Source organism: Pongo pygmaeus, chromosome 5 (assembly GCF_028885625.2).
Source record: "Pongo pygmaeus isolate AG05252 chromosome 5, NHGRI_mPonPyg2-v2.0_pri, whole genome shotgun sequence".
NCBI lineage: Eukaryota > Metazoa > Chordata > Mammalia > Primates > Hominidae > Pongo > Pongo pygmaeus.
Window position 1 is genome coordinate 43,346,016 of NC_072378.2, and position 24,398 is coordinate 43,370,413.

General features: G+C 49.4%; 1 protein-coding gene across 3 annotated transcripts in view; it reads left to right on the forward strand.

Moving 5' to 3' along the window:
* PPP2R5D (protein phosphatase 2 regulatory subunit B'delta) overlaps positions 1-24,398 on the forward strand; it is a 27,792-nt gene continuing 3,394 nt past the window's right edge. Inside the window, exons 1-11 of one of the 3 annotated variants that reach the window (XM_054493418.2) lie at positions 349-524; positions 5,416-5,493; positions 20,941-20,991; positions 21,904-22,120; positions 22,352-22,551; positions 22,636-22,746; positions 22,854-22,946; positions 23,372-23,502; positions 23,638-23,697; positions 23,804-23,912; positions 24,130-24,183. In XM_054493418.2, coding sequence (XP_054349393.2) covers positions 498-524; positions 5,416-5,493; positions 20,941-20,991; positions 21,904-22,120; positions 22,352-22,551; positions 22,636-22,746; positions 22,854-22,946; positions 23,372-23,502; positions 23,638-23,697; positions 23,804-23,912; positions 24,130-24,183 — 1,131 coding nt within the window. In that variant the 5' untranslated portion in view covers positions 349-497. Of the gene's footprint in view, positions 525-5,415; positions 5,494-20,940; positions 20,992-21,903; positions 22,121-22,351; positions 22,552-22,635; positions 22,747-22,853; positions 22,947-23,371; positions 23,503-23,637; positions 23,698-23,803; positions 23,913-24,129; positions 24,184-24,398 lie in introns of all 3 variants that reach the window. The other 2 variants (XM_063667018.1, XM_054493419.2) reach the window with 2 other exon arrangements.

The window sequence follows — 24,398 nt, forward strand, 5'->3', positions numbered from 1 at the left end:
AGGGCTTCCTTCCTCCAATTCCGACTGGACAGGGTAGCAGAGAGGGCAAAAGTGTGAGAGCCTTTAGAAGGAAAGAGCAGGGCTCCAAGCGCCGCGAAGAATGGCCGAGGCCGACGCACAGCAGACGCTGGAGTGCAGCTCTCCTAGCCAAGCTTGGGTTTCCCCTTATCCCCGCCTCCTTCGCTAAGCTCGACCCACTTTAGGGCGGGACCACCCACTTCAGCCAATTCTGGAAGCCGAACCCTGGCGGTTTGTACTATTTCTTTCCAATAAGAAAAAAAGGAAGCAGCTTGGCTCCAATGACCAATCCGAGGAGGCGGCGCCTGGTTGTCAGGCAGTTTTGCAGGAGTTCGGGCCAATTGGAGGCGCAGGCACCGCTCGACCCGGGCGCAGCGCGCAGGCGGTGGCGAAGAGACGCCGAACGGGCCGAGTGCGGCCGAGCAAAGCCGGAGCCGGAGCGGGGCCGCAGGAGACGGGCCGGGTCCGGACGGGCCGAGATGCCCTATAAACTGAAAAAGGAGAAGGTGAGCGTGGCCCTTTTTCCCCCACCGCCTCCTTGGAGCCTGCGCGGAGCTCTGGGAGGGGCCGGAGCCAGGCCCGGGACAGCCCCAGACTGACCCTCCCGTCCGGCCCCCGCAGGACTGCTGGGGCCAGCCCTCCGCCCCCGCGGCTGGCAGCACCCCCAGCTTGTGCCGCAGCTAGGACAGCTCCCCCACCTTGCCCCGGAGAGACTCCCCCCACATACACCTCCCTCCCTTCTTCCCTTCTCTTACCCCCGCCCCAGGGTAACCTCCTTCTTCCAGATCTGCCCCATTCCCAGGTCACTGTCCTGCTTTTTCTGTCCCCCCCAATCACCCCTGGCCCCGATCCCCCATCGGTTTGGGCAGCCCCTCATCTGAAACTGCACCTTCCTCCAGAATTGCCCCCTCCCCCCGCCCTGAGCAGCCCCTTTTCTCCTCTTCCTACCCGCCTGGGACAGCCGCCCCGCAGTCCCCTACGGCCCCTTCTCTTTCCATGCCAAGCCCCTGACCTAGAACAGCGCTGCTTTCTCTCTCCTCCACCCAAATCTGCCCTAGGCCCCTCCCTCTAGTTCTTCCTTCACACACAAACTTGTAAGCAGGACTGAGCCCTTCTGTTGATGGAACCTCACAACGTTGGTGCTGGAAGGGACCTCTGAGCGCATGCAGTGCAATCCCTAATGGTACAGATGAGGAGACTGAGGCCCCAACAGGGCAAGGGACTTGTCCAAGGTCACACAGCCTGCTGGAGGCCCAGCTGCAATATCAGGTCTCCTGACTTAAAGGCCTGTTTTGTATCAAAGCCCTCCTAACTGTCACCCAGGTGCATCCTAGACTAGTCACCTTTCCTAATCTGAGTAGGCTCCTCACCCTTATTCTTAATCCTAAGATAACCTTTGCATTTTTCCTTTTTTTTTTCTTTTTGCACCAGTGCTGGATTTCTGCCTTTCCTAAGCTACACCATCTTCAGATTGGGAATTTGTCCTCACTGTCAGATTATTGTTCCTGCTTAGCCTGCAGGCCAGCCACCCCTGAACACCCATGTCTTTGTCATGATGTTCTAACACAGGCCATTTCTTTTTTTTTCTTTTTGAGATGGAATTTCGCTCTTGTTGCCCAGGCTGGAGTGCAATGGCGCGATCTCGGCTCACCACAACCTCTGCCTCCTAGCTTCAAGCGATTCTCCTGCCTCAGCCTCCCAAGTAGCTGGAATTACAGGCATGCACCACCACATCCGGCTAATTTTGTATTTTTAGTAGAGACGGGGTTTCTCCATGTTGGTCAGGCTGGTCTTGAACTCCAGACCTCAGGTGATCTGCCCCCCCCTCGGCCTCCCAAAGTGCTGGGATTACAGGTGTGAGCCACCGTGCCTGGCCCACAGGCCAGTTCTTAATGTTGCCTTCTTTCACCTTCCTCATCTACCTCGGTGCTGCCTTCCGCTGTTCCTCATCCGTGCCTTTTTCTACCCTCTGTTTCCTGCTGTTGCTGAGGTCTGACTCAGAGGTGTGGTTCCTTTGAGGTACAGACTCACACAGAGGATGCTAGGATACCAGTTCCAGCCTCCCCCAGCTTCTCCTCTCCTGGGGCTGGCCCTTTTTGGTGGGGGCTGGCTCTGGCCTGGTGTTCTGGCCACCTGCTTGATGACCCCAGAGGTATATTGCTTTCATTTGCCCTCTGATTGGCTGGGTTACTGGGCTGCCATCTCTGACCTTTTCAATCAAACTTTTTCTCCAGGGGCTGTTCTGTATTTGTCAGGCAGCTCTGATTCTGGGTTGTCCTCTTAACCTTTCAGGGCCTGAGGTTCTAAGTACAGGGTTGGTGATGGTGTACTAGATGATGAGCCTCCTGGGGGTAGTGAGCTGGACAGGGTTGTGTGCCCCACCCAGGCCCTGTCCTTGGGGAGTGGGCATGCAGAGGTGGTTTGGGTAGCTCAGTTGTAGACAATGCACACAGAAATCAGCCACAACAGGGGCTAAGGGAAATGGAATTCAGGGAAAGCTGGTGAGGTCCCCACCCGTTTGTAATTTTTTGTCTGTTGGACTAGATACTGTCCCATCCACAGAAAGCAATAGCCTACTAGATTGTGAAGAAGAAGACAAATTCCCAGTGAGATTTGCTAGGACCATGGGTGTAAGCGTTTGGTTGGGAAAGGGTGTTGGAAGTATCGGGGTGCATGGAGCCAGGCATAACTCTCATCTCCCTATAAGGTTTTTCTGCTCTTGATTTTCAGTTGCATTTGGCCTTCTTCAATGGTTGGCAGGCTCTAAGGGGCAGGGGGGTTGACAGTGTGACTGAGGTTTGTCTGGATGGCTGTGGGTGGAGGATCTTTATTGCTCATCTATGACCTGTCCCCTCTCTCCTGGCCATCTTTCAGAGCTTCCTCTCTAAAGCCTTTCTGAGCCCTCAGTCAGGAGTGAACTCTCCTTTCTTTTCTGGATTTGCAGAACACTTAGTAGCCCACTTATAGTCCTTTTGTGTTTGGCCTTGGATGGGAATTAATTGTGGACAAGCCTTTTCTTCCCCTTTGAGATAATAACTAAGTTTCACTTTGGTTTGGCAACTCCTTTTCACACGGTAAGTATGTGCTTAGTGGATAGGTGCTAAGATAATCTCTTGGAGGGATTCGCATCTCTCCCCTTCCTTCATGTTCTCCTCTGGGACTTACCTCTTTTATTTTCCTGAGTAGGGTGCCCCTGCCCCCTCCGATTTTTTTCTTGTTCATAATAATAGTAATAACATTGACCAGCACTACGGTTTTCATGTGCCTTAACACTGTGCTGAGGGAAGAGGGTATTATGATTGTCGTCATCTAATAGATGAGGAAACTGAGGCTCAGAGAGGCTAGTTATATAGATTATATAGCTAGTAAGAGTTGGGCCCAAAACACAGGGCTGAGTCCAAACATGTTCTTTTAACCTCTGTGCTACACAGCATTTGACTGCTGAGCTGGGCTGAAGTGTGTGTGCTTCACCTGTTCTGCAGGAGCCAGGGAACAAGGGTGGTGGGCCTGGTTCCTCCACGCCCACTCACACCCACACACTAAGGCAGCTGGATCTCTTAGGCTCATTCTTTCAAAGATATGTCTGAGGCATCATGCTGAGTGCTGTAGGGTGGGTGGAGGGGTACAAAAAAGAATAAGCAGCTTATGGTCTAATAGAGAGATTGCAGATGTATGAAGATGGGTCAGCTTTGTCCAAGGGGTTCATGTCTGGGGTGTGTGCAGACACCTCAATGTTGTGTCCTGCCTGCACCCTGCCGCCAGCCTATTTCTCTCCACCCCATGCTCTCAGCCACTGACAAGGGTCAGTGTGGCCAGCTGGGTTAGTATACAGCAGGAGCGTGCTCAGGCCAAAGAAGGAACTCCTTCCCCCTACTGCATGGAGCTGCTCTACACCACACCTTTCTTCCTCCCCGCCTCCAAGAAGCCTTCCCCCTACTCCAGCCCACACAGAGCTCTCTTCTCCCTGAAATCCTTTTGCCCCCATAGTCACAATAACTTGATTTAACGCTTCTCACTGAAGGGGCTTGGCTGCTACTGAATTGCACAATCTCAGAGCTGGAAGTGATTTCCAAGATCCTCCAGTCCTCATTAAAGGCTTGAATTTCTTTTGCAACATGCCTTACAGGAGGTCACCCAGCCCCTGCTTGAATGTTCTCAGGGGTTGGGGAGCTTTTGGCTTCACTAGGTGGCCAGTTTTAGTGCAATTGCTCCATGATAAAATTCTTCCTTGTTTGGAGCTTCAGCCTGGCTTGCAACTTCAGCCCATTGCTCTCGTGCCTCTGGTCCATATGAACAAGTTGCATCCAAGGCAGCCCTTCATTTGTTTAAGATCCCTCTTGCTTCTCCATCCCTCATGACTCCTCCCTTCCATTGTTAACTATCCCAGTTCCTGCAGCTGTTGGTCTTGGGACATGCCTTTGAATCCACTCCCAGTATGGGTTGCATTTCCCTCTAAGAAGCACTAGGATTTGTCATGGCCCCTCCCAAGCCTGATGCTTATGACTGAACCAGATCCTCCAGGATAGCCCTGTCAGTGCCAAGCAGTCTGCAGAGGTCTGTTAACAAGATGGAAGGTCACGTGAGCTGCACATGGATGATTTGTGTTGAGCTTGCAGTCAGACCTAAATCCCCAAGTCTTTTTCACATTTTCCCTGTCCTGTCCCTGTGCAGTTGCTTTTTTTGGCTCGAAGCATAGGAAGAGATGCTGGGCAGGCCAGGGCTCTGAGCCAGCTGCCAGGTTCCCAAAGGAGACTTCAGACTAATGCTCACTCTTTGTAACAGTTCAGGGTTTTACCCCCATCCCTGTCTCAGTGCTTGTCAACTGAGGTGCTCTTGGCATTTTGGGTGGGACAGTTCTGTACCTGTTAGCATTCCTGGGCCTTACTGATTAAATGCCGAGTAGCTTGTCTGTGCGCTATTTGTGACATGCAAAAATTGCCTCCGAGTCTTTCCAGGTGGCTGTGAGGGGAGAGTGGTGACTCCCTGCACTCCAGCATGAAAGCCTCCAGCACCCCTTTGACCACTTTAGCCAGAAGCCAGTGAGCAGCTGTTCCTGATGCTTTTTCCTTAAGCCTCCTCACCCTGGTTCTGACCTGAGCAAAGGCCCTCCCAGGCCCAACCTCTGCACCAGCCTGATGAGGTGAAAGATGAAGGAGCATTCTCATGCTGAATTAGTGTGTGTTTGGGGTGACTTCCTAACCAGATTCTAAACTCTTTGGAGGGGCTGAATCTCCTTCTGTGTAGATCCCTCCACCCACCCCAGCTCGGCACAAGGTAGATTCTAATTGATTGATTCAACTGGACAGAGGATATTTGCAACAAAGATCTAAGGGAGCCAGATAAGACCTCTCCCTTCCCCTGGCATCTGCTAACTTTACCTTCATCTTTTCCTTTCAGGAGCCCCCCAAGGTTGCCAAATGCACAGCCAAGCCTAGCAGCTCAGGCAAGGATGGTGGAGGCGACAACACTGAGGAGGTAATGAATGTAGGCGTAGCCTTAGATGTGGTGCAGGTGCCACCGGCAACTCCATGATGGCTAGTTGGGTAGGGGATCCCAGGGGGTGAGGCAGAAGGGAAGGCTTCCATATCCTGGGAGGGACCTGGACAACCCATCCAGACTGCCTTCAGGCAGGATTTCCCTTTGGTTGGTATAGACCAAATACGTTCTCTAGTTCTTCAGACTCCCCAGAGATTCCTAGGAAAGTTGTTTCTCTGCTTACCAACTTGAAATGTTGAGAATTCCTTTTTCTTAGGGCAAAAAGCTGGAGGTTCTGGGATCCTGGGCAAAAGGGGAAAAGTCCACAGACACTTGATGGGGTAACAAGTGACTTCAGCATGGCTCTGGGTGGGGCAGGGGATTGGGAGGGGCTGGGGTCCCTGAGTTGGGCCCAGCTGGGCCCACTGCCCTTGGTCTTGATTGAATGGGAGCATGACTAAAAGACAGTCCTGAGCAGAGTTCAGTGTAGCTTAGCAATCTCGGGTTATAAAGCAATAAACAGCAAGCCGAGAGAACACCAGAAGAGGGAGAGACTTAAGGAAGTACACAGTATGTCCATGAAAGTTTGCGAGTGTGCACAGTGGGATGCTCTGGATGGTGAATGATCCTGTGAACCTATACAGCGAGCATCCACCACATCCTACCTAGAAACTGGTGTTTGGTGCTCTCTCTGCTTTCACCTCTGCTCTAAACTGTTCAGAGGGATGGAAGAGAACTGGAAACAGAGCTCTCTAGTTATGGACAGGTCTTATGGTTTTTTGGGAGAAGAGATTGATGAGCAAATGTTCGGGGTTAACTATGCATTTAGATGTTTCTCAGTACTTCTGGTGATAGGTCACCTCTAAAGAGGTACAAGCACTTTTCACACCTCATTTTAGGCCTCATTTAAGTAATCAGAAGCTGAGTAGGTTTTCCTCATTTTATAGGCATGGAAGTTGAGGACCACAGAAGAGGAATTATTCTTTCCTCTGCACTTATGCAGTATTCTACTTTTTTTTTTTTTGAGATGGAGTCTCTCTCTTGTTGCCCAGGCTGGAGTGCAATGGTATGATCTCGGCTCACTGCAGCCTCCACCTCCCGGGTTCAAGCAATTCTCCTGCCTCAGCCTCCTGAGTAGCTGGGATTACAGGCGCATGCCACCACGCTCGGCTCATTTTTTTGTATTTTTAGTAGAGACAGGGTTTCACCATGTTGGCCAGGCTGGTCTTGATCTCCTGACCTCAGGTGATCCACCCGCCTCAGCCTCCCAAAGTGCTGGGATTACAGGCGTGAGCCACTGCGCCCGGCCCTTATGCAGTATTCTAAATGTCTCTTTAATAATCCTTATCACTCAGCTCTGTGACCATTTGTCCCCATCTGTGTCTCTCCTCTCAGACTGTGAACTCCAAGGGAAGGAGCTATGTTATTCTGCATTGCTTCTTTCCTACCTCTGTGTACTTGTGCAATTGGTTCATAGTAAATGCTTCTGGGAAGACACACTCTGGGCTCAGTCTCCCTTTCAGGAATGATGATGTTTGTGGGACCCACAGGGAAGGTGGTTGGAAGCTGGTAACTTGACATTTAGAGCAGCAAGAAACAGGATTTTCTAAGTTCTGAAAATCCTGGGAGAGGAAGGAAAATTTAATGGGGAGTTTCCACCTTTTGCCTAACTGCTACTTCTTTAGTTCTTAGATGGGATGTCGTTTCCTTAAAGCAGCCTTCTTTGACCACCCACCCCTATCCCCAGGACCTCTCGAGGGCTCCTGCTAGTTGCTGTTTTGGCACTCAGTACCTGGTAGCGCTGGTAACACCTAACCACAACTGTAATGAAATAATTTCTTGTGAATTCATTGTTTTATCGGCTGTCTCTCGTGTTAGCATGGGAGCTCCATGAGGCTCTCATTCACCCCTGAAGGGCCTGACACAGCAGAAGCACCCAGCATTTGAATGTATTAGTGAGTGAATGAGTGAACGAGTGAATGAACAAATGCACCAATTTCACATAAGAGCTGAAAAGGACCTTAGGGTCTAACGTTATCAGTTCATAGATGGGAAAATGAAGACTGAACAGGTTAAGGAGTATGCTGAGACCAACTGCTATGATTTATCCACTGCCTTTTGAACAAATATGCCTAAGACAATGGGTTTATTACAAGCAATCTGGGAAAGGAGGGTGTTGAGTTCACCTTGGGCTGTTTGGTGAAACGCTGCTCAGGGTTCACAGGTATGAGATGGCAGCAAGAATGATCCATGATTTTCTAGAAATGTACCCACGTCTGGGATGGCAGGGGTATGTGGAAAAGTTGGAGCTAGGATGTGAGGCTGTGGTCTTCAAAAGCTGTTTGGCACAGTCCTTCCGTTGTCCGTTTTTTTTTTTTTTTTTTTTTTTTGAGACGGAATATTGCTCTGTCGCCCAGGCTGGAGTGCAGTGGCGCGATCTTGGCTCACTGCAAGCTCCACCTCCTGGGTTCACGCCATTCTCCTGCCTCAGCCTCCCGAGTAGCTGGGACTACAGGCTCCCGCCACCACGCCTGGCTAATTTTTTGTATTTTTAGTAGAGATGGGGTTTCACCATGTTAGCCAGGATGGTCTCGATCTCCTGACCTCGTGATCCACCACCTTGGCCTCCCAAAGTGCTGGGATTACAGGCGTGAGCCACTGCGCCCGGCCCCCTTGCCCTTTTCTTGTCTGGAATTTTGGGCTCTTCTAGCCAGCTTTGCTCTGTCAGGCATTTGCCAGAGTTTTTCTAATTGATCTAATAGTTATAGCAGCTGATGTTTATTTTATAGAGCAGTTACTTTGTGTTAGTTTCCTAGGGCAGCCATAATAAACTACTACAAATAAGTCAGGCGTGCTGGCTCACACCTGTAATCCTAATGCTTTGGGAAGCTGAGGTGGGAGAATTGCTTGAGGGCAGGAGTTTGACACCAGTCTGGGCAACATACAGAGACCCTGTCTCTACAAAAAAATTAAAAAATTAGCTGGATGTGGGGGGCATGTGCACCTGTACTTCCAGCCACACGGGAGGCTGAGGCGGAGGATCGCTTGAGTCCAGGAGTTCAAGGCTGCAGTGGGCCATGATCATACCACTGCACTCCAGCCTGGGTGACAGAACGAGACCTTGTCTCAAGAAAACAAAACAAAACAAAACAAATTACTACAAATTGGGTGGCTTAAAACAATAGAAATAGGCCGGGTGCGGTGGCTCACACCTGTAATCCCAGCACTTTGGGAGGCTGAGGCAGGTAGATCACCTGAGGTCAGGAGTTCGAGAGCAGCGTGGCCAACATGGTGAAACATTGTCTCTACTAAAAATACAAAAATTGGGCTGGGCATGGTGGCTCACACCTGTAATCCCAGCACTTTGGGAGGCCGAGGCGGGTGGATCACCTGAGGTCAGGAGTTCAAGACCAGCTTGACCAACATAGTGAAACCCTGTCTCTACTAAAAATACAAAAATTAGCCAGGCATGGTGGCACATGCCTGTAATCCCAGCTACTCAGGAGGCTGAGGCAGGAGAATCTCTTGAACCCAGGAGCCGGAGGATGCAGTGAGCCGATATCGCACCATTGCACTCCAGACTGGGCAACAAGAGTGAAACTGCATCTCAAAAAAAAAAAAATACAAAAATTAGCCGGGTGTGGTGGTGGCACACCTGTAATCCCAGCTACTGGGGAGGCTGAGGCTGGAGAATTGCTTGAACCCAGGAGGCAGAGGTTGCAGTGAGAGGAGATCGTGCCATTGCACTCCAGCCTCGGCGACAAGAGGGAAACTCCGTCTCAAAAAACAAAAAAACAGAAAAAAAAAAGGAGTACATTCTCTTTGAGCTCTGGAGGCCAAAAGTTGTAAAATTAGTGTCGGCAGGGCCGTGTCCTTCTGAGGTTCTAAGGAAGAATCTGTTCTACATCTCTCTCCTAGATTCTGGTGGCTTTTGACAATCTTTGGCATTCCTTATAGATGCATCACTTTAATCTCTGCCTCTGTCTTCACACAGCATTCTCCTCCATATGTCTCTGTCTCTGTCCAAATTTTCCTCTTGTAAGGACACCAGTCATATTGGACTTAGGTTTCACCCCAGTCCAGTATGATCTCATTTTAACTTGATTACATCTGCAAAGACCCTGTTTCCAAGTAAGGTCACATTCACAGATTCTAGGTGGACATGAATTTGGTGGGGGGAGGGGGGAGGGGACTGGATACTGTGCAACACTATGTACCAGGCACTGTGCTAAGTACTTTGCATGCATTGTCTCATTTAACCTTCACAATACTCCCCTGAGATCCCTTTATTATTATTATTCCCGTTTCACAGATGAAACTGAGGCTTAGAAATGTTAACTGGGCACAGTGGCTCACGCCTGTAATCCCAGCACTTTGGGAGGCCGAGGAGGGCAGACCACCTGAGGTCAGGAGTTCGAGACTAGCCTGGCCAACATGGTGAAACGTTGTCTCTACTAAAAATACAAAAATTAGCCTGGCATGGTCCAGCTACTCGGGAGGCTGAGGCAGGAGAATTGCTTGATCCTGGGAGGTGGAGGTTGCAGTGAGCTGAGATTGTGCCACTGCACTCCAGCTTGGGGGAGAGAGCAAGACTCTGTCTCAAAAAAAAAAAAAAAAGGAAATGTTAAGTAGCTTTTATTCAGCCAGTAAGGCAGTAAGGCAGAGCTGGAATTCAACCCAGGTCTATGTGACTCTGGAGTCTCTTGTGGTCTTGAATGAAGTGATACTGCTGGCTCTAAGATTCTAGAAGTGAATCCTAGAATGGAAAGGAGCCTTGGGAGATCAGGTGAGACCCCGTTGATCTGCCTCTGCAGGTAAGGGTCTTTCTTAATCTGTCCTTGGAAAAAAAAATTCAATGTCCTCACGCCTGTAATCCCAGCACTTTGGGAGGCCGAGGCGGGCGGATCACCTGAGATTGGGAGTTAGAGACCAGCCTGGCCAACATGGTGAAACCCCATCTCTACTAATAATACAAAAATTAGCCGGGCATGGTGGGGCACGCCTGTAATCCCAGCCTGTAATCACAGCTACTCGGGAGGCTGAGGCATGAGAATCGCTTGAACCCGGGAGACAGAGGTTGCAGTGGCCAAGATCACGCCATTGCACTCCAGCCTGGGCAACGAGCAAAACTCCATCTCAAAAAAAAAAAATTCATAGACTCCTCTACGTGCTGAGCCCTGTCCTGAGTCTGGGAGTAGGGACAGAGGGAGGAATAAATTTTCTTGCACTTCAGCTTGTCCTCTCTGAGGCCAGAGTTGTTACTCTAAAAACCTTGGTCTTATCAGTCCTCTACTTAAAAACCGTTTTTGGCATCTCACTGCTTACAAGTTAAAATCCAAACTCACTAGCATGGCACCCTCAACCCCTCTGAGCTGGCCCCACTCTTCTTCTAGCGCCAGTCCTGCCTTTGTGTCCCACCGAACTTCCCATATTTTTCTTTCTTTCTTTCTTTCTTTTTTTTTTTTGGAGATAGGGTCTCACTGTGTTCCCCAGGCTGGAGTACAGTGGTACAATCATGGCTCACTGCAGCCTCAACCTCCTGGGCTCAAGGGATCTTTTCACCTCAGCCCCGTGAGTAGCTGGGGCTGCAGGCATGAGCCACTGTGCTCAGCTAAGTTTTGTATTTTTTGTAGAGATAGGTTCTTACTATGTTGCTAAGGCTGGTCTCGAACTCCTGGACTGAAGCAATCCTCCTGCCTTGGCCTCTGAAAGTGCTGGGATTACAGGTGTGAGCCACTGTGCCCTGCCCAACTTCCTGTCTTCTGATATGACAACCCCTTTATGACTCACGGTGCTCACAGATGCAGTTCCACTGGCCTGGACTGCTTTATTTCTCCTGTGTCTTTTTTTGCCTATCAAACTCATGTTTATTCTTTTTTTTTTTTTTTTTGAGACGGAGTCTCGCTCTGTCGCCCAGGCTGGAGTGCAGTGGTGCGATCTTGGCTCACTGCAACCCCCACCTCCCAGGTGCAAGTGATTCTCCTGCCTCAGTCTCCCAAGTAGCTGGGACTACAGGCATGCACCACCACGCCCAACTAATTTTTCTATTTTTTTTTTTTTTTAGTAGAAACGAGGTTTCACCATGTTGGCCAGGATGGTCTCGATTACTTGACCTCATGATCCGCCCGCCTCGGCCTCCCAAAGTGCTGGGATTATAGGCATGAGCCACTGCACCCAGCCATATGTTTATTTTTTAAGAGCCAAAAAGAGGGGCCAGGCGCGGTGGTTCACACCTGTAATCCCAGCACTTTGGGAGGCCAAGGGGGGCGGATCACGAGGTCAGGAGATTGAGACCATCCTGGCTAACACGGTGAAACCCCGTCTCTACTAAAAAATACAAAAAATTAGCCGGGCGTGGTGGCGGGCACCTGTAGTCCCAGCTACTCAGGAGGCTGAGGCGGGAGAATGGCGTGAACCCAGGAGGCAGAGCTTGCACTGAGCCGAGATGGCGCCATTGCACTCCAGCCTGGGTGACAGAGCAAGACTCCGTCTCAAAAATAAAAAAAATAAGAGCCAAAAAAGAAAAAAAAAATCAAAAGCCACCTCTTCAGGGATATCTTCCCTAATTCTTCCAGGCAGAGTTTGCAGCTCAGCCTTCTCTGTTCTTGCATTTTCCTTGTTCAGTTAGCTGCATTTGTTTCTGTCCTGCCTAGTGGACTGTGAGCTCTTTGATGGCAAGGGCCATGTCTTAGTCACCTTTTAATCTTTTTTTATGGTATAGAATTTGCATATAAACTTAATCTTTAAAGCTTATCATGATGTTTAGTTAATAATTGAAGGAAGGAAAGAATTAAGCAACACTAGATGGAGCTCTAGATGTCACCACTGGAGAGAAGGCCTCTGATTTTTGGGATTTTAAACTAAAATGATCTTCATTTATTAGGCCAGTTAATTCATTATGCAAAAGAGATATAATATTTAATCTTTGCATTTTTTCTGTTAATTGTATGTTTCATCTTTCTCTTACATTAAATACTTTCTATAGTGCTTAAATTATATTTCTATCTCTTTATTTATTTATTTATTTATTTATTTTTGAGACAGACTCTTGCTTTGTTGCCCAGGCTGGAGTGTCTTGGCTCACTGCAACCTCTGCCTTCCGGTTTAAGTGATTTTCCTGTCTCAGCCTCCTGAGTAGCTGGGACTACAGGTGCCTGCCACCACGCCCGGCTAAATTTTGTATTTTTATTTATTGTATTTATTTTTATTTATTTATTTTTTGAGACGGAGTTTCGCTGTTGTTGCCCAGGCTGGAGTGCAATGGCGTGATCTCAGCTCACTGCAACCTCTGCCTCCCGAATTGAAGTGATTTTCTCCCTCAGCCTCCTGAGTAGCTAGTATTACGGGCACGCACCACCACGTCTGGCTAATTTTGTATTTTTAGTAGAGATGGGGTTTCTCCATGCTGGTCAGGCTTATCTTGAACTCCTGACCTCAGGTGATCTGCCTGCCTCAGCCTCCCAAAGTGCTGGGATTACAGGCATTGGCTGGTCACCATGCCCGGCTGTTTTTATTTTTATTTTTATTTTATTTTATTTTTTGAGATGGAGTTTCGCTCTTGTTGCCCAGGCTGGAGTACAATGGCGCGATCTCAGCTCACTGCAACATCCACCTCGCAGGTTCAAGCAGTTCTGCTACCTCAGCCTCCCAAGTAGCTGAGATTACAGGTGCCCGCCACCATGCCCGGCTAATTTTTGTACTAAAAGTACATTTTTTACTAAAAGCTAATTTTGTATTTTTAGTAGAGACAGGGTTTCACCATGTTGGCTAGGCTGGTCTCCAACTCCAGACCTCAGGTGATCTGCCCGCCTCAGCCTCCAAAACTGCTGGGATTATATGGGTGAGCCACCATGCCCAGCCAACTTCTGTATTTTTAGTAGAGACGGGGTTTCGCCATATTGGCCAGGCTGGTCTTGAACTGGCCTCAAGTGATCTGCTGCCTTGGCCTCCCAAAGTGCTGGGATTACAGACGTGAGCCGCCGTGCCAGGCCCCTCTCTCTTTATTTATATTTGAATATTTGGGTTTAATTTTTTTTTTTTTTTTTGAGACGGAGTCGCACTCTGTCACCCAGGCTGGAGTGCAGTGGTGTGATCTCGGCTCACTGCAACCTCTGCCTCCCGGGTTCAAGCAATTTTCCTGCCTCAGCCTCTTGAGTAGCTGGGAATACAGGTGTGCGCCACCACGCCCAGCTAATTTTTGTATTTTTAGTAAAGACAGGGTTTCACCATGTTGGTCAGGCTGGTCTCAAACTGATCTCGTGATCTGCCCGCCTCGGCCTCCCAGAGTTATGGGATTACAGGCAGGCATGAGCCACTGTGCCCAGCGTGGGTTTAAATTATTAATGGTGGCCGTGTTCGGAATAGGCTGGACCAGGATAGGTTCAGAGTAGGCACGTTTAGTTGGAATTTTCTGAGTATGAGTGTGATGTGGGAATTCACAGTGCCACTTGATTGCTGGAGGCCGGAATCTAGGAAGGCTTCTTGGAGTATGGATCCTGTTGAGAGTTTGGAAGTGAAAGTAGTAGTACTTCAGGCAGAAGAGATGGCCTCTATGGAGTCCCAGAAGTGAGGGCCAGGTATGGTGGCTCACACCTGTAATCCCAGCACTTTGGGAGGCTGAGGCGGGTGGATTGCTTGAGTTCCAGAGTTTGAGACCAGCCTGGGCAACATGGTGAAACCCTGTCTCTACAAAAACTACAAAAAAGTAGGCCAGGCGCGGTGGCTCACGCATGTAATCCCAGCACTTTGGGAGGCTGAGGCAGGCAGATCACTTGAGGTCAGGAGTTCAAGACCAGCCTGGCCAACATGGTGAAACCGCGTCTCTACTGAAAATACAAAAATTAGCCAGGCCTAGTGATGCACACCTGTAATCCCAGCTACTCAGGAGGCTCAGGCAGGCGAATTGTTTGAGCCTGGGAGGTGGAGGTTGCAGTGAGTTGAGATTGCACCACTGCACTCCAGCCTGGGTGGCAGAGTGAGACCCTGTCTCAAAATAAATAAATAAATAGAGTCCCAGAAGTGAAACTGGGCAGGACAAAGTAGCGAGTAGAGGACAGATTGGCCAAGTTGCCTTTGCTCAGTGTCCACCCCTGCGTTGATGGCTGCAGAAGCTTCTCAGGGGACTCACTTGCCTTTTACCTCTAACCCAGGTGAATAGACAAGTTAGTGGCTGGAGCTTTTAGGAGGAATGGTTGAATGCCCATGAGTAGTTGACATATCCCCCACCTCCCTCTGACATGCATGTTTCCTAGTGAAGGGTGAATAGATAGCGGATACCTCATTGGGGCTTGGCAGCCAGGGGCTTCCCTGGCAGGAACAGCTGTCTCTCACATGCTTCTTGTGTCTGGATCTTGGGAGCCAGTGGTCCTTATAAACCAGGGCAGCTCAGTGGGGTAGGGGGCAGGGCAGACTAAGCCCACTCAGCTGCTCTCCAGCCACTCCAGCCTTCAATAACACAATACTAGTGTAGAAAAGACCTTAGATATCAGCTCATTGGGTGGGTCTTGTTTTGTTTCGTTTGTTTTTTTTTGTTTTTTTTCTGAGATGGAGTCTTATTCTGTTGCCCAGGCTGGACTGCAGTGGTGCAATTTTGGCTTACTGCAACCTCTGTCTCCCAGGTTCAAGTGATTCTCCCACCTCAGCCTCCTGAGTAGCTGGGATTATAGGCCCCCACCATCACGCCTGGCTAATTTTTTGTATTTTTAGTAGAGATAGGGTTTTGCTATGTTGCCCAGGCTGGTCTCCTGACCTCAGGTGATCTGCCCGCCTTGGCCTCCCAAAGAGCTGGGATTGCAGGCATAAGCCACCATGCCCGGCCACTGGTGGAGCATAAGACCCTCTGTTCTCTCTAAACCTTACTGGAATAATGGTTGGGAAACCACTGATCTAGTCCTGCCACTTCTTTTTTTTTTTGAGATGGAGTCTTGCTCTGTCGCCCAGGCTAGAGTGCAGTGGCGTGATCTTGGCTCACTGCAACCTCCGCCTCCCAGGTTCAAGCAATTCTCCTGCCTCAGCCTCCTGAATAGCTGGGATTACAGGTGCCCGCCACCACACCCAGCTAATTTTTGTATTTTTAATAGAGACGGGGTTTCACCATGTTGGCCAGGCTGGTCTCGAACTCCTGACGACCTGATCTAGCCACCTTGGCCTCCCAAAGTGCTGGGATTACAGGCGTGAGCCACCGTGTCTGGCCACCTTTTTTTTTTTTGAGATAGAGTCTTGCTCTGAATCCCAAGCTGCAGTGCAATAGTGTGATTTTGGCTCACTGCATCCTCTGCCTCCTGGGTTCAAGCAATTCTCCTGTCTCAGCCTCCTGAGTAGCTGGGGCTACAGGCGTGCACCACCACACCCAGCTAATTGTTTTTTTGCATTTTTAGTAGAGTCAGGGTTTCACCATGTTGGTCAGGCTGGTCTTGAACTCCTGACCTCAAGTAATCCACCCACCTTGGCCTCCAAAAATGCTAGGATTACAGGCATGAGCCACCGTGCCTGGCTACCTTCTTGTTAGCAGAAAACATTGAGGCCTTCCTTTTCCCTTTCTGGGAAGAATGCCTCCCTGGTCGCCTCCTCAGTGTGAAGTTTGTGGAAGTACAGGGTGTCTGCATTTTACCTGGAAGGATGGAGTCTTGTTGTCAGGTTGGCACTGAGCCCCTCACCCTACTATCACTGATGTTTCTCCTTCAGACTCTGCTCCTAATGCTGTATAGCACCCTGTTCTGAGGATTCCTGAGTTGGGGCAGGAGAGGAAGAGTCTGTGGGGAGGAGCCTGGGCAGGAACTGAGAGCTTCGGCTCCTGGTCAACCAACCAACCAAACCTTTATTGAATTCCTATTAGGTGTTAGTGCTGGGGGCACCCAGAGGGGTACAAACAGGGTCCTGGCTTTCAAAGGACTTGCCATCTAGTTAGGGGAATGACACATGAAGAGACTAAGAGGTGTCACTAGGGGGTGAGCAGTCACATAGCCAATGGAAGAGACAAGTGGTATCAAAAAGAGGGAGTGACACCCAAGGGCTGGAAAGATCTGAGAAGACTTTTTGGAAGAAAGTGGGACTTAAACTGAGTCTCGGAAGATGCGGTGATTTCCTAGGTCCCCAATTTTCTTTCTTTTCTTTTTCTTTTTTGAGACAGAGTTTCACTCTTGTTACCCAGGGTGGAGTGCAATGGCATGATCTCGGCTCACGGCCAAGATCAAGCAATTCTCCTGCCTCAGCCTCCCGAGTAGCTGGGATTACAGGCATGCACCACCTCGCCCGGCTAACTTTGTATTTTTAGTTGAGTTGGGGTTTCTCCATGTTGGTCAGGCTGGTCTTGAACTCCCAACCTCAGGTGATCCACCTGCCTCGGCCTCCCAAAGTGCTGGGATTGCAGGCATGAGCCACCGTGCCCGGCCAGGGTCCCCCATTTTTAAACGAGGATAATGGACTCAACGGAACATTTGAGTTGTGCTAGCATAGGAAGGAGATTCTAGGCTGCATTCCTAAAACCTGGGTATGGGAAATAATAGTAACAGTAGTGGTGGTAGTAGAAGGTACCTCTTATAAAATGCTTCTTTAGGGCCGGGCATGGTGGCTCACACCTGTAATCCCAGCACTTTGGGAGGCCGAGGCGGGCGGATCATGAGGTCAGGAGATAGAGATCAGCCTGGCTAACATGGTGAAACTCTGTCTCTACTAAAAATACGAAAAAAAATTAGCCGGGCGTGGTGGCACGCACCTGTAATCCCAGCTACTCTGGAGGCTGAGGCAGGAGAATTGCTTGAACCCAGGAGGCGGAGGTTGCAGTGAGCCGAGATTGCGCCACTGCACTCCAGCCGGGTGACAGAGACAGACTCTGTCTCAAAAAAAAAAAAAAAAAAAAATGCTTCTTTAGTGCGAGAAACTGTTCATCTCTATCCTTACGATAGTGCTATAAGGTAGGTATGGTTGTCATCCCATTTTATAGATGAGAAAACTGAGGCGCAGACTTTCTGGATATTACTCAGCTAATAAGTGGCGAGCCAGGATTGAACCCAGGCAGGCAGTCTGGCCTAAGGTGTTATTGAGCACCAAGCTCCACAGATAAGGGTTTGGTTGTCCTTTTTTTTTTTTGATTCAGAGGCTCGCCCTGTCACCCAGGCTGGGGTGCAATGGCGTGATCTCAGCTCACTGCAACCTCTGCCTCCCGAGTTCAAGCGATTCTCCTGCCCCAGCCTCCCGAGTAGCTGAGATTATAGGCATGTGCCACCACGCCCAGCTAATTTTTTGTATCTTTAGTAGAGACAGGGTTTCACCATGTTGGCCAGGCTGCTCTCAAACTCCTGACCTCGTGATCTGCCCGCCTCTGCCTCTCAAAGTGTTGGGATTACAGGTGTGAGCCACCGTGCCTGGCCTAGTTGTTCTTAAGGCAGGGAAATGGAGATCTGAGGCAGAGGAGTGTCTGGATACACACCAAGTGCTGGCCCCCAACCTGCTTTTCTCTTACTACCACTTCCCCCACCCCAAGATGTGACCCAGCTGCCGTATGTAGAAAGGGAGACCCCAGACTCCAGATGCCTTCCATGTCTAACACACGGGACCCACAGGCTGGACCTGGTGCTCCTCTCCTGTTCTCTCATCCCTAGATAGGTGACAAGTCCACATCATTGTTTTTATAAAAAATTCAGAGGATACAATTAATAACATTTCTGTCTTCCTCCCCTTCCCCATCCCAGAAGATTTCAGGTTCTTCTATTATTATGGTAAGGAGTAAGAGTTTGGGATGGGAGCTGGAGAGGAGTGGGGGATGGCAGGTATGCGGCCAAGAGGTCACCTTTTCCTTTCCCTGTGGTGAGGGTACCCAGCTGGACATGGCCTCTGCCTGGTCCTATTGTAGTCTCTGGTTGGGGGCAAGGGCTGTCCTGTGGTTTAGCTTCTTTCCTCTCCCAACAGGGGGCTGCCTGGACAGTCCAGGAGTACCTGTGGGCAGACAGCCCTGCAAATACCTGTATTTAGACTTCTGAAAATGGACTTCATGGGGCTGTAACACCTGTGTCTGGGAGCTATACCTTTAAAAAGAGATAGCTTTTAGGCTGGGCACGGTGGCTCACACCTGTAATCCCAACACTTTGGGAGGCTGAGGCAGGTGGATTAATTTAGGTCAGGAGTTCAAGACCAGCCTGGCCAACATGGAGAAACCCCATGTCTACAAAAAATACAAAAAGTAGCTGGCATGGTGGTGGGTGCCTGTAATCCCAGCTACTCGGGAGGCTGAGGCAGGAGAATCACTTGAACCTGGGAGGCGCAGGTTGCAGTGAGCCAACATTCTGCCACTGCACTCCAACCTGGATGACAGAGCGAGACTCCATCTCAAAAATAAATAAATAAATAAATAAATAAATAAATAAATAAATAAAATAAAAATAAAAAGGGATAATTTTGATTTTAAAAATTAGCTGCATTTCTCCCAGTATAAAAGCAGTATCATACTACACAATGGAAGTAAGGCAGAAAAAAAGCAGTGTCAGCTTGTAAAAATTTAGAAATGCAGAAGTAATCTAATTCTACTACAGGAGATAGTCATTAACACAGTGGTGGACTTGGGCTTGTTCTTACCTTTTCTGAACCTCATTTTTGGTTCTGTGCATGTGTTTTAATGTGAGTGAGCTAATTTTGTGTATCTAGTTTTGTACTGTATTTATTTTTTGTATGTATGTATGTATGTATGTATGTATGTATTTTTTTTGAGATGGAGTCTTACTGTCTCCCAGGCTGGAGTGCAGTGGCGCGATCTCGGCTCACTGCAAGCTCTGCCTCCCGGGTTCATACCATTCTCCTGCCTCAGCCTCCCGAGTAGCTGGGACTACAGGCGCCCGCCACCATGCCCGACTAATTTTTTGTATTTTTAGTAGAGACGGGGTGGATGGTCTCGATCTCCTGACCTCGTGATCTGCCTGCCTCGGCCTTCCAAAGTGTTGGGATTACAGGTGTGAGCCACCGTGCCCGGCCTATGTATTTACTTTTTGAAGACGGAGTCTCGCTCTGTCGCCCAGGCTGGAGCTGGAGTGCAGTGGCGTGAGCTCAGCTCACTGCAACGTCTGCCTCCTGGGTTCAAGCAATTCTCTTGCCTCAGCCTCCCAAGTAGCTGGGACTACAGGCACCCACCACCACGCCCAGCTAATTTTTTGTATTTTAGTAGAGACAGGGTTTCACTGTGTTGTCCAGGCTGGTCTCAAACTCCTGAGGTCAGGCAATCCACCTGCCTTGGCCTCCCAAAGTGCTGGGATTACAGGCGTGAGCTACCGTGCCCGGCCTTCTACTATCATTATTTAACTTAGCATAGGAAGCAATTTTCTGTCATTATGTAGTTTTAGGCCTTTTGTTTTATTTCAAAATTTTATCAGTATGATAACACATACATTGTTCAGATATTACTACTATTGGGGTTGGAATGCAACTCTTAGCTCTTTCCTCATTAGATTCCTTTAGATTTTCACATTAGATTCTTTTCCTACTTTAGATTAGATTCCTTTAGATTTTCACATTAGATTCTTTTCCTACTTTTTTTTTTTGAGATTTAGCTATTATCTATTGACTTTCTACCATGGAAAATAAGTCCTCATCATTCTTATGCCTTTCTGCAGCCATTTCCCTTCCTCCAAAAATACCACCATTTTGGGCAAATTACTATGAACATGAAAATATTTTTTACAACTGAACTATGTATTACATAGTTTTCTTTTCTTTTCTTTCTTTCTTTTTTTTTTTTTTTTTTTTTTGAGGCAGAGTCTCACTCTGTTATCCAGGCTGGAGTGCAATGGCGCAATCTTGGCTCACTGCAACCTCCACCCACTGGGTTCAAGCAATTCTCCTGCCTCAGCCTCCCGAGTAGCTGGGATTACAGACACCCGCCACCACACCCAGCTAATTTTGTATTTTTAGTAAGAGATGGGGTTTCACCTTCTTGGCCAGCTGGTCTGGAACTCCTGACCTCAAGTGATACACCCACCTTGGCCAAAGTGCTGGGATTACAGGCATGAGCCACTGCACCTAGCCCATAGTTTTTATAAACATAATATTAACTCCTGATATTCCATTTATTCATTTTCTGTTGTAAATGAGGTTGTTAAAAGTATCTGTGCACAAAGCTTTTTTTTTCTTTTTGCCTGGCTACCTCTGCCTCCTCCAAAGCTTTTTTTTTTTTTTAATTTAGGATTTTTATTAAGCTAAATTTCTAGTAAAGTACTCAGACATGGGAATGAATTTCTTTCTTTTACCTTTTTAAATTTGAAAATTTTTATTTTTAGAGATGGTGTTGTTTTGTTGTTCAGGCTGGAGTGCAGTTGGTGCGATCATAGCTCGTGGCAGACTTGAACTCCTGGGCGCAAGGGATCCTCCAACCTTGAGTAGCTGGAACTCCAGTAAGCTTCCTGAGTAGCTGGAACTGCAGGCATGTGCCACCACACCTGGCTAATTAAAATTTTTTTTTTGTAGAGATGGGGTCTTGCTACGTTGCTCAGGCTGGTTTCAAACTTCTGGCTTCAGGTAATCCTCCTGCTTTGCCTTCCCAAAGTGTTGGGATTACAGGCATGAGCCACTGTGCCTGGCCTTTCTTTTACCTTTTTTTTTTTTTTTTGAGACAGTCTCGCTCTTGTCCCCCAGGCTGGAGTGCAATGGCGTGATCTCGGCTCAATGCAACCTCCGCCTCCCGGGTTCAAGCGATTCTCCTGGCTCAGCCTCCCAAGCAGCTGGGATTACAGGTGCCTGCTACCATGCCTGGCTAATTTTTGTATTTTTAGTAGAGATGGGGTTTCACCATGTTGGCCAGGCTGGTCTTGAACTCTTGACCTTAGGTGATCTGCCCTTCTTGGCCTCCCAAAGTGCTGGGATTACAAGTGTGAGCCACCGCGCCCGGCCTCTTTTACCTTTTGATTGAAGACTGTCACACATTCAGTAAAGGATCTTAAGTGTACTGCTGAATAAATTTTAGGTATTATCTGCCATGCACCACCTTGCAGGTCCAGTCAAGATGCAGGATGTTTACATCACTCAGAAGGCTCCTCATGTCTCTTCTTATTCCTCACGTGTCTTCTTATTCATCATGTGTCTTCTTAGCAATACCCACCCCATTTCCCCTGGCAACATAATCACTTTTTTGACTTCTGTCACCATCAATCCATCAATTAGCTTTACCTGTTCATGAACTGGAATGAACGTTTTGAAGGCTCTTGATGCACAAGCAGTGGGCATCTCTTTGGGAGATGTGACTTCTTGACTGCTCCCTGCCAGGGCTACAGCACAGTGATCTCTGTAATCCTGGCCTTAGCTCCTTCGGGGCAGGAGACAGCTGCTCACTGCCCAGGCCTGTGCAGGCATAAACAGACTTGGGGACGGCCAGGCCCAGGGGGGGAGGCATATCTTGGGAAGTGGATTTCAACAGGTGACTTGTTTGACCAGGCCCAGCCGCAGCCCCAGCCCCAGCCCCAGCCCCAAGCCCAGTCTCAGCCACCGTCGTCCAACAAGCGTCCCAGCAATAGCACGCCACCCCCCACGCAGCTCAGCAAAATCAAGTACTCAGGGGGGCCCCAGATTGTCAAGAAGGAGCGACGGCAAAGCTCCTCCCGCTTCAACCTCAGCAAGAATCGGGAGCTGCAGAAGCTTCCTGCCCTGAAAGGTACTTGGCAATTGGTCACAGGGGCTGTTTTACCAGGTCTAGGGGACATCGGGAGTTGGTGGAATGGAAGTTTTGGGGTATTTTGGGGGGAAAGGAGTTCCAGAGAATGCGGGAAGGGGGTGCCAGGGAGCAGGATGGTGGCAGGGTGGGGTAAGGGAAAGCCCTTGAAGGCAAGCAGGGCATCACAGTGAAGGACTACAGAGGAGAACCTGACTGCTGGGGCCCCCACAGATTCGCCAACCCAGGAGCGGGAGGAGCTGTTTATCCAGAAGCTACGCCAGTGCTGTGTCCTCTTTGACTTCGTGTCAGACCCACTCAGTGACCTCAAATTCAAGGAGGTGAAGCGGGCAGGACTCAACGAGATGGTGGAGTACATCACCCATAGCCGTGATGTTGTCACTGAGGCCATTTACCCTGAGGCTGTCACCATGGTGGGCACAGGGAAAGGACAGGGGGGACTGGTGAGGGGCTCTGGAGAAGCCCAGGTGGAGCTCTTAACTGGCCCTACTCCTCAGTTTTCAGTGAACCTCTTCCGGACGCTGCCACCTTCGTCGAATCCCACAGGGGCTGAGTTTGACCCAGAGGAAGATGAGCCCACCCTGGAAGCTGCTTGGCCACATCTCCAGGTACCAGGGCAAGGGGGCAGATTGGCCGTGGCTGCAGGGAGTGGGGCACTTGGAGGCCTGCAAGTCCTTGGGAACATCCCCTCAGTGGCGTGCCTTTTCCCCTATAGCTCGTGTATGAGTTCTTCTTACGTTTCCTTGAGTCTCCTGATTTCCAGCCAAACATAGCCAAGAAGTACATCGACCAGAAGTTTGTACTTGCTGTGAGTCCCCGAGTTCCTGTCCTTGCCCTCTCTTTCCATTCCATGCCCCCTTCATCTGTGTCCCAGTGGCTCTTTCCCCTTAAGCTGAATATATTGGGTTTCATCCATGTCTGGTACGAGGAGGCTATAAAGGGTAAAAAACAAAACAAAACCCTACTCTGGCCTTAAGAAACTAACAACATAATGGTAGGAAACAAAAAAGCAACAGAGTACCTCTCTCTGGTCAATACTGAGGCATCACTTTGGAAGTCTCAGTACAAATACAGTAGAATCAGCAATACAATAGAATCACTCTGCTTTCTAAGACTTGCTGGCCCCCACTCCAGGGGACCTCTGCATTTCCCCTGGCAGGACCTATGTCACCCTGGCCACTGCTTTCCCTGGCTGCTGCCTCACTGGCTGCTTTCCCTCCCTTGTGCCCCCAGCTCCTAGACCTATTTGACAGTGAGGATCCTCGAGAGCGAGACTTCCTCAAGACCATTTTGCATCGCATCTATGGCAAGTTTTTGGGGCTCCGGGCTTATATCCGTAGGCAGATCAACCACATCTTCTACAGGTGAGGCCAGGAGCCCAGGCTTAGGAGCAAAGCATTCTGCTACTGAGGTGGGATGGGAGCAGGGAGGTGGGGGGACTGTACAGAATGCTGGAGGGACATCAGGGGTTGTCAAGAGAGCCATTTTTCTTCCCTCAGGTTCATCTATGAGACGGAGCATCACAACGGGATTGCTGAGCTCCTGGAGATCCTGGGCAGGTAAGACGCCGGGTGGGGGCACAGATGCCTGAAAAAGGTTGGCAGGATTGGTGCACTCAACTTGGATCTGACCCTCTGGTCCTAACAAATGTCCCTTAATTCCTAGCATCATCAATGGCTTTGCCCTGCCCCTTAAAGAAGAGCACAAGATGTTCCTCATCCGTGTCCTGCTTCCCCTTCACAAGGTCAAGTCCCTGAGTGTCTACCACCCTCAGGTGAGCTGCCTTCCTCCTGATAATGTCCAACTCAGGCAGCAGAGAAAAGAGCCGGCAGGAAAGTGTTCCAGCTGGGATAGGGGAAGCATAGGGAGCAGGTGGGATAATTCCTTCCCTCCATCTCCCCTTCCTTTCTGGGATCTTGTTTCTATCACTGACTTCTCTGAGAACTTCTAGGACCTACACCTCACCTCCCTTCTACCTCACACTTTTGCAGCTGGCATACTGTGTGGTACAATTCCTGGAGAAGGAGAGCAGTCTGACTGAGCCGGTAATTCCCCTTCCAGGCCCCAAGGCCCACCTCTTACTGTCGTCAGCATCACTTGCCAGTCTGTACCTACTGGGGGTGCTATAAGGGGGAGCTCAGGAGGGCTTTGACCTGACCGGTAATATGGTTTCCTCTCTGAAGGGGAAGCGAAACCTATATACACCTAGGAAACAGATCCAAGGCAAAGAAACGGGTAGTTGGCTGAGATCACCCAAACT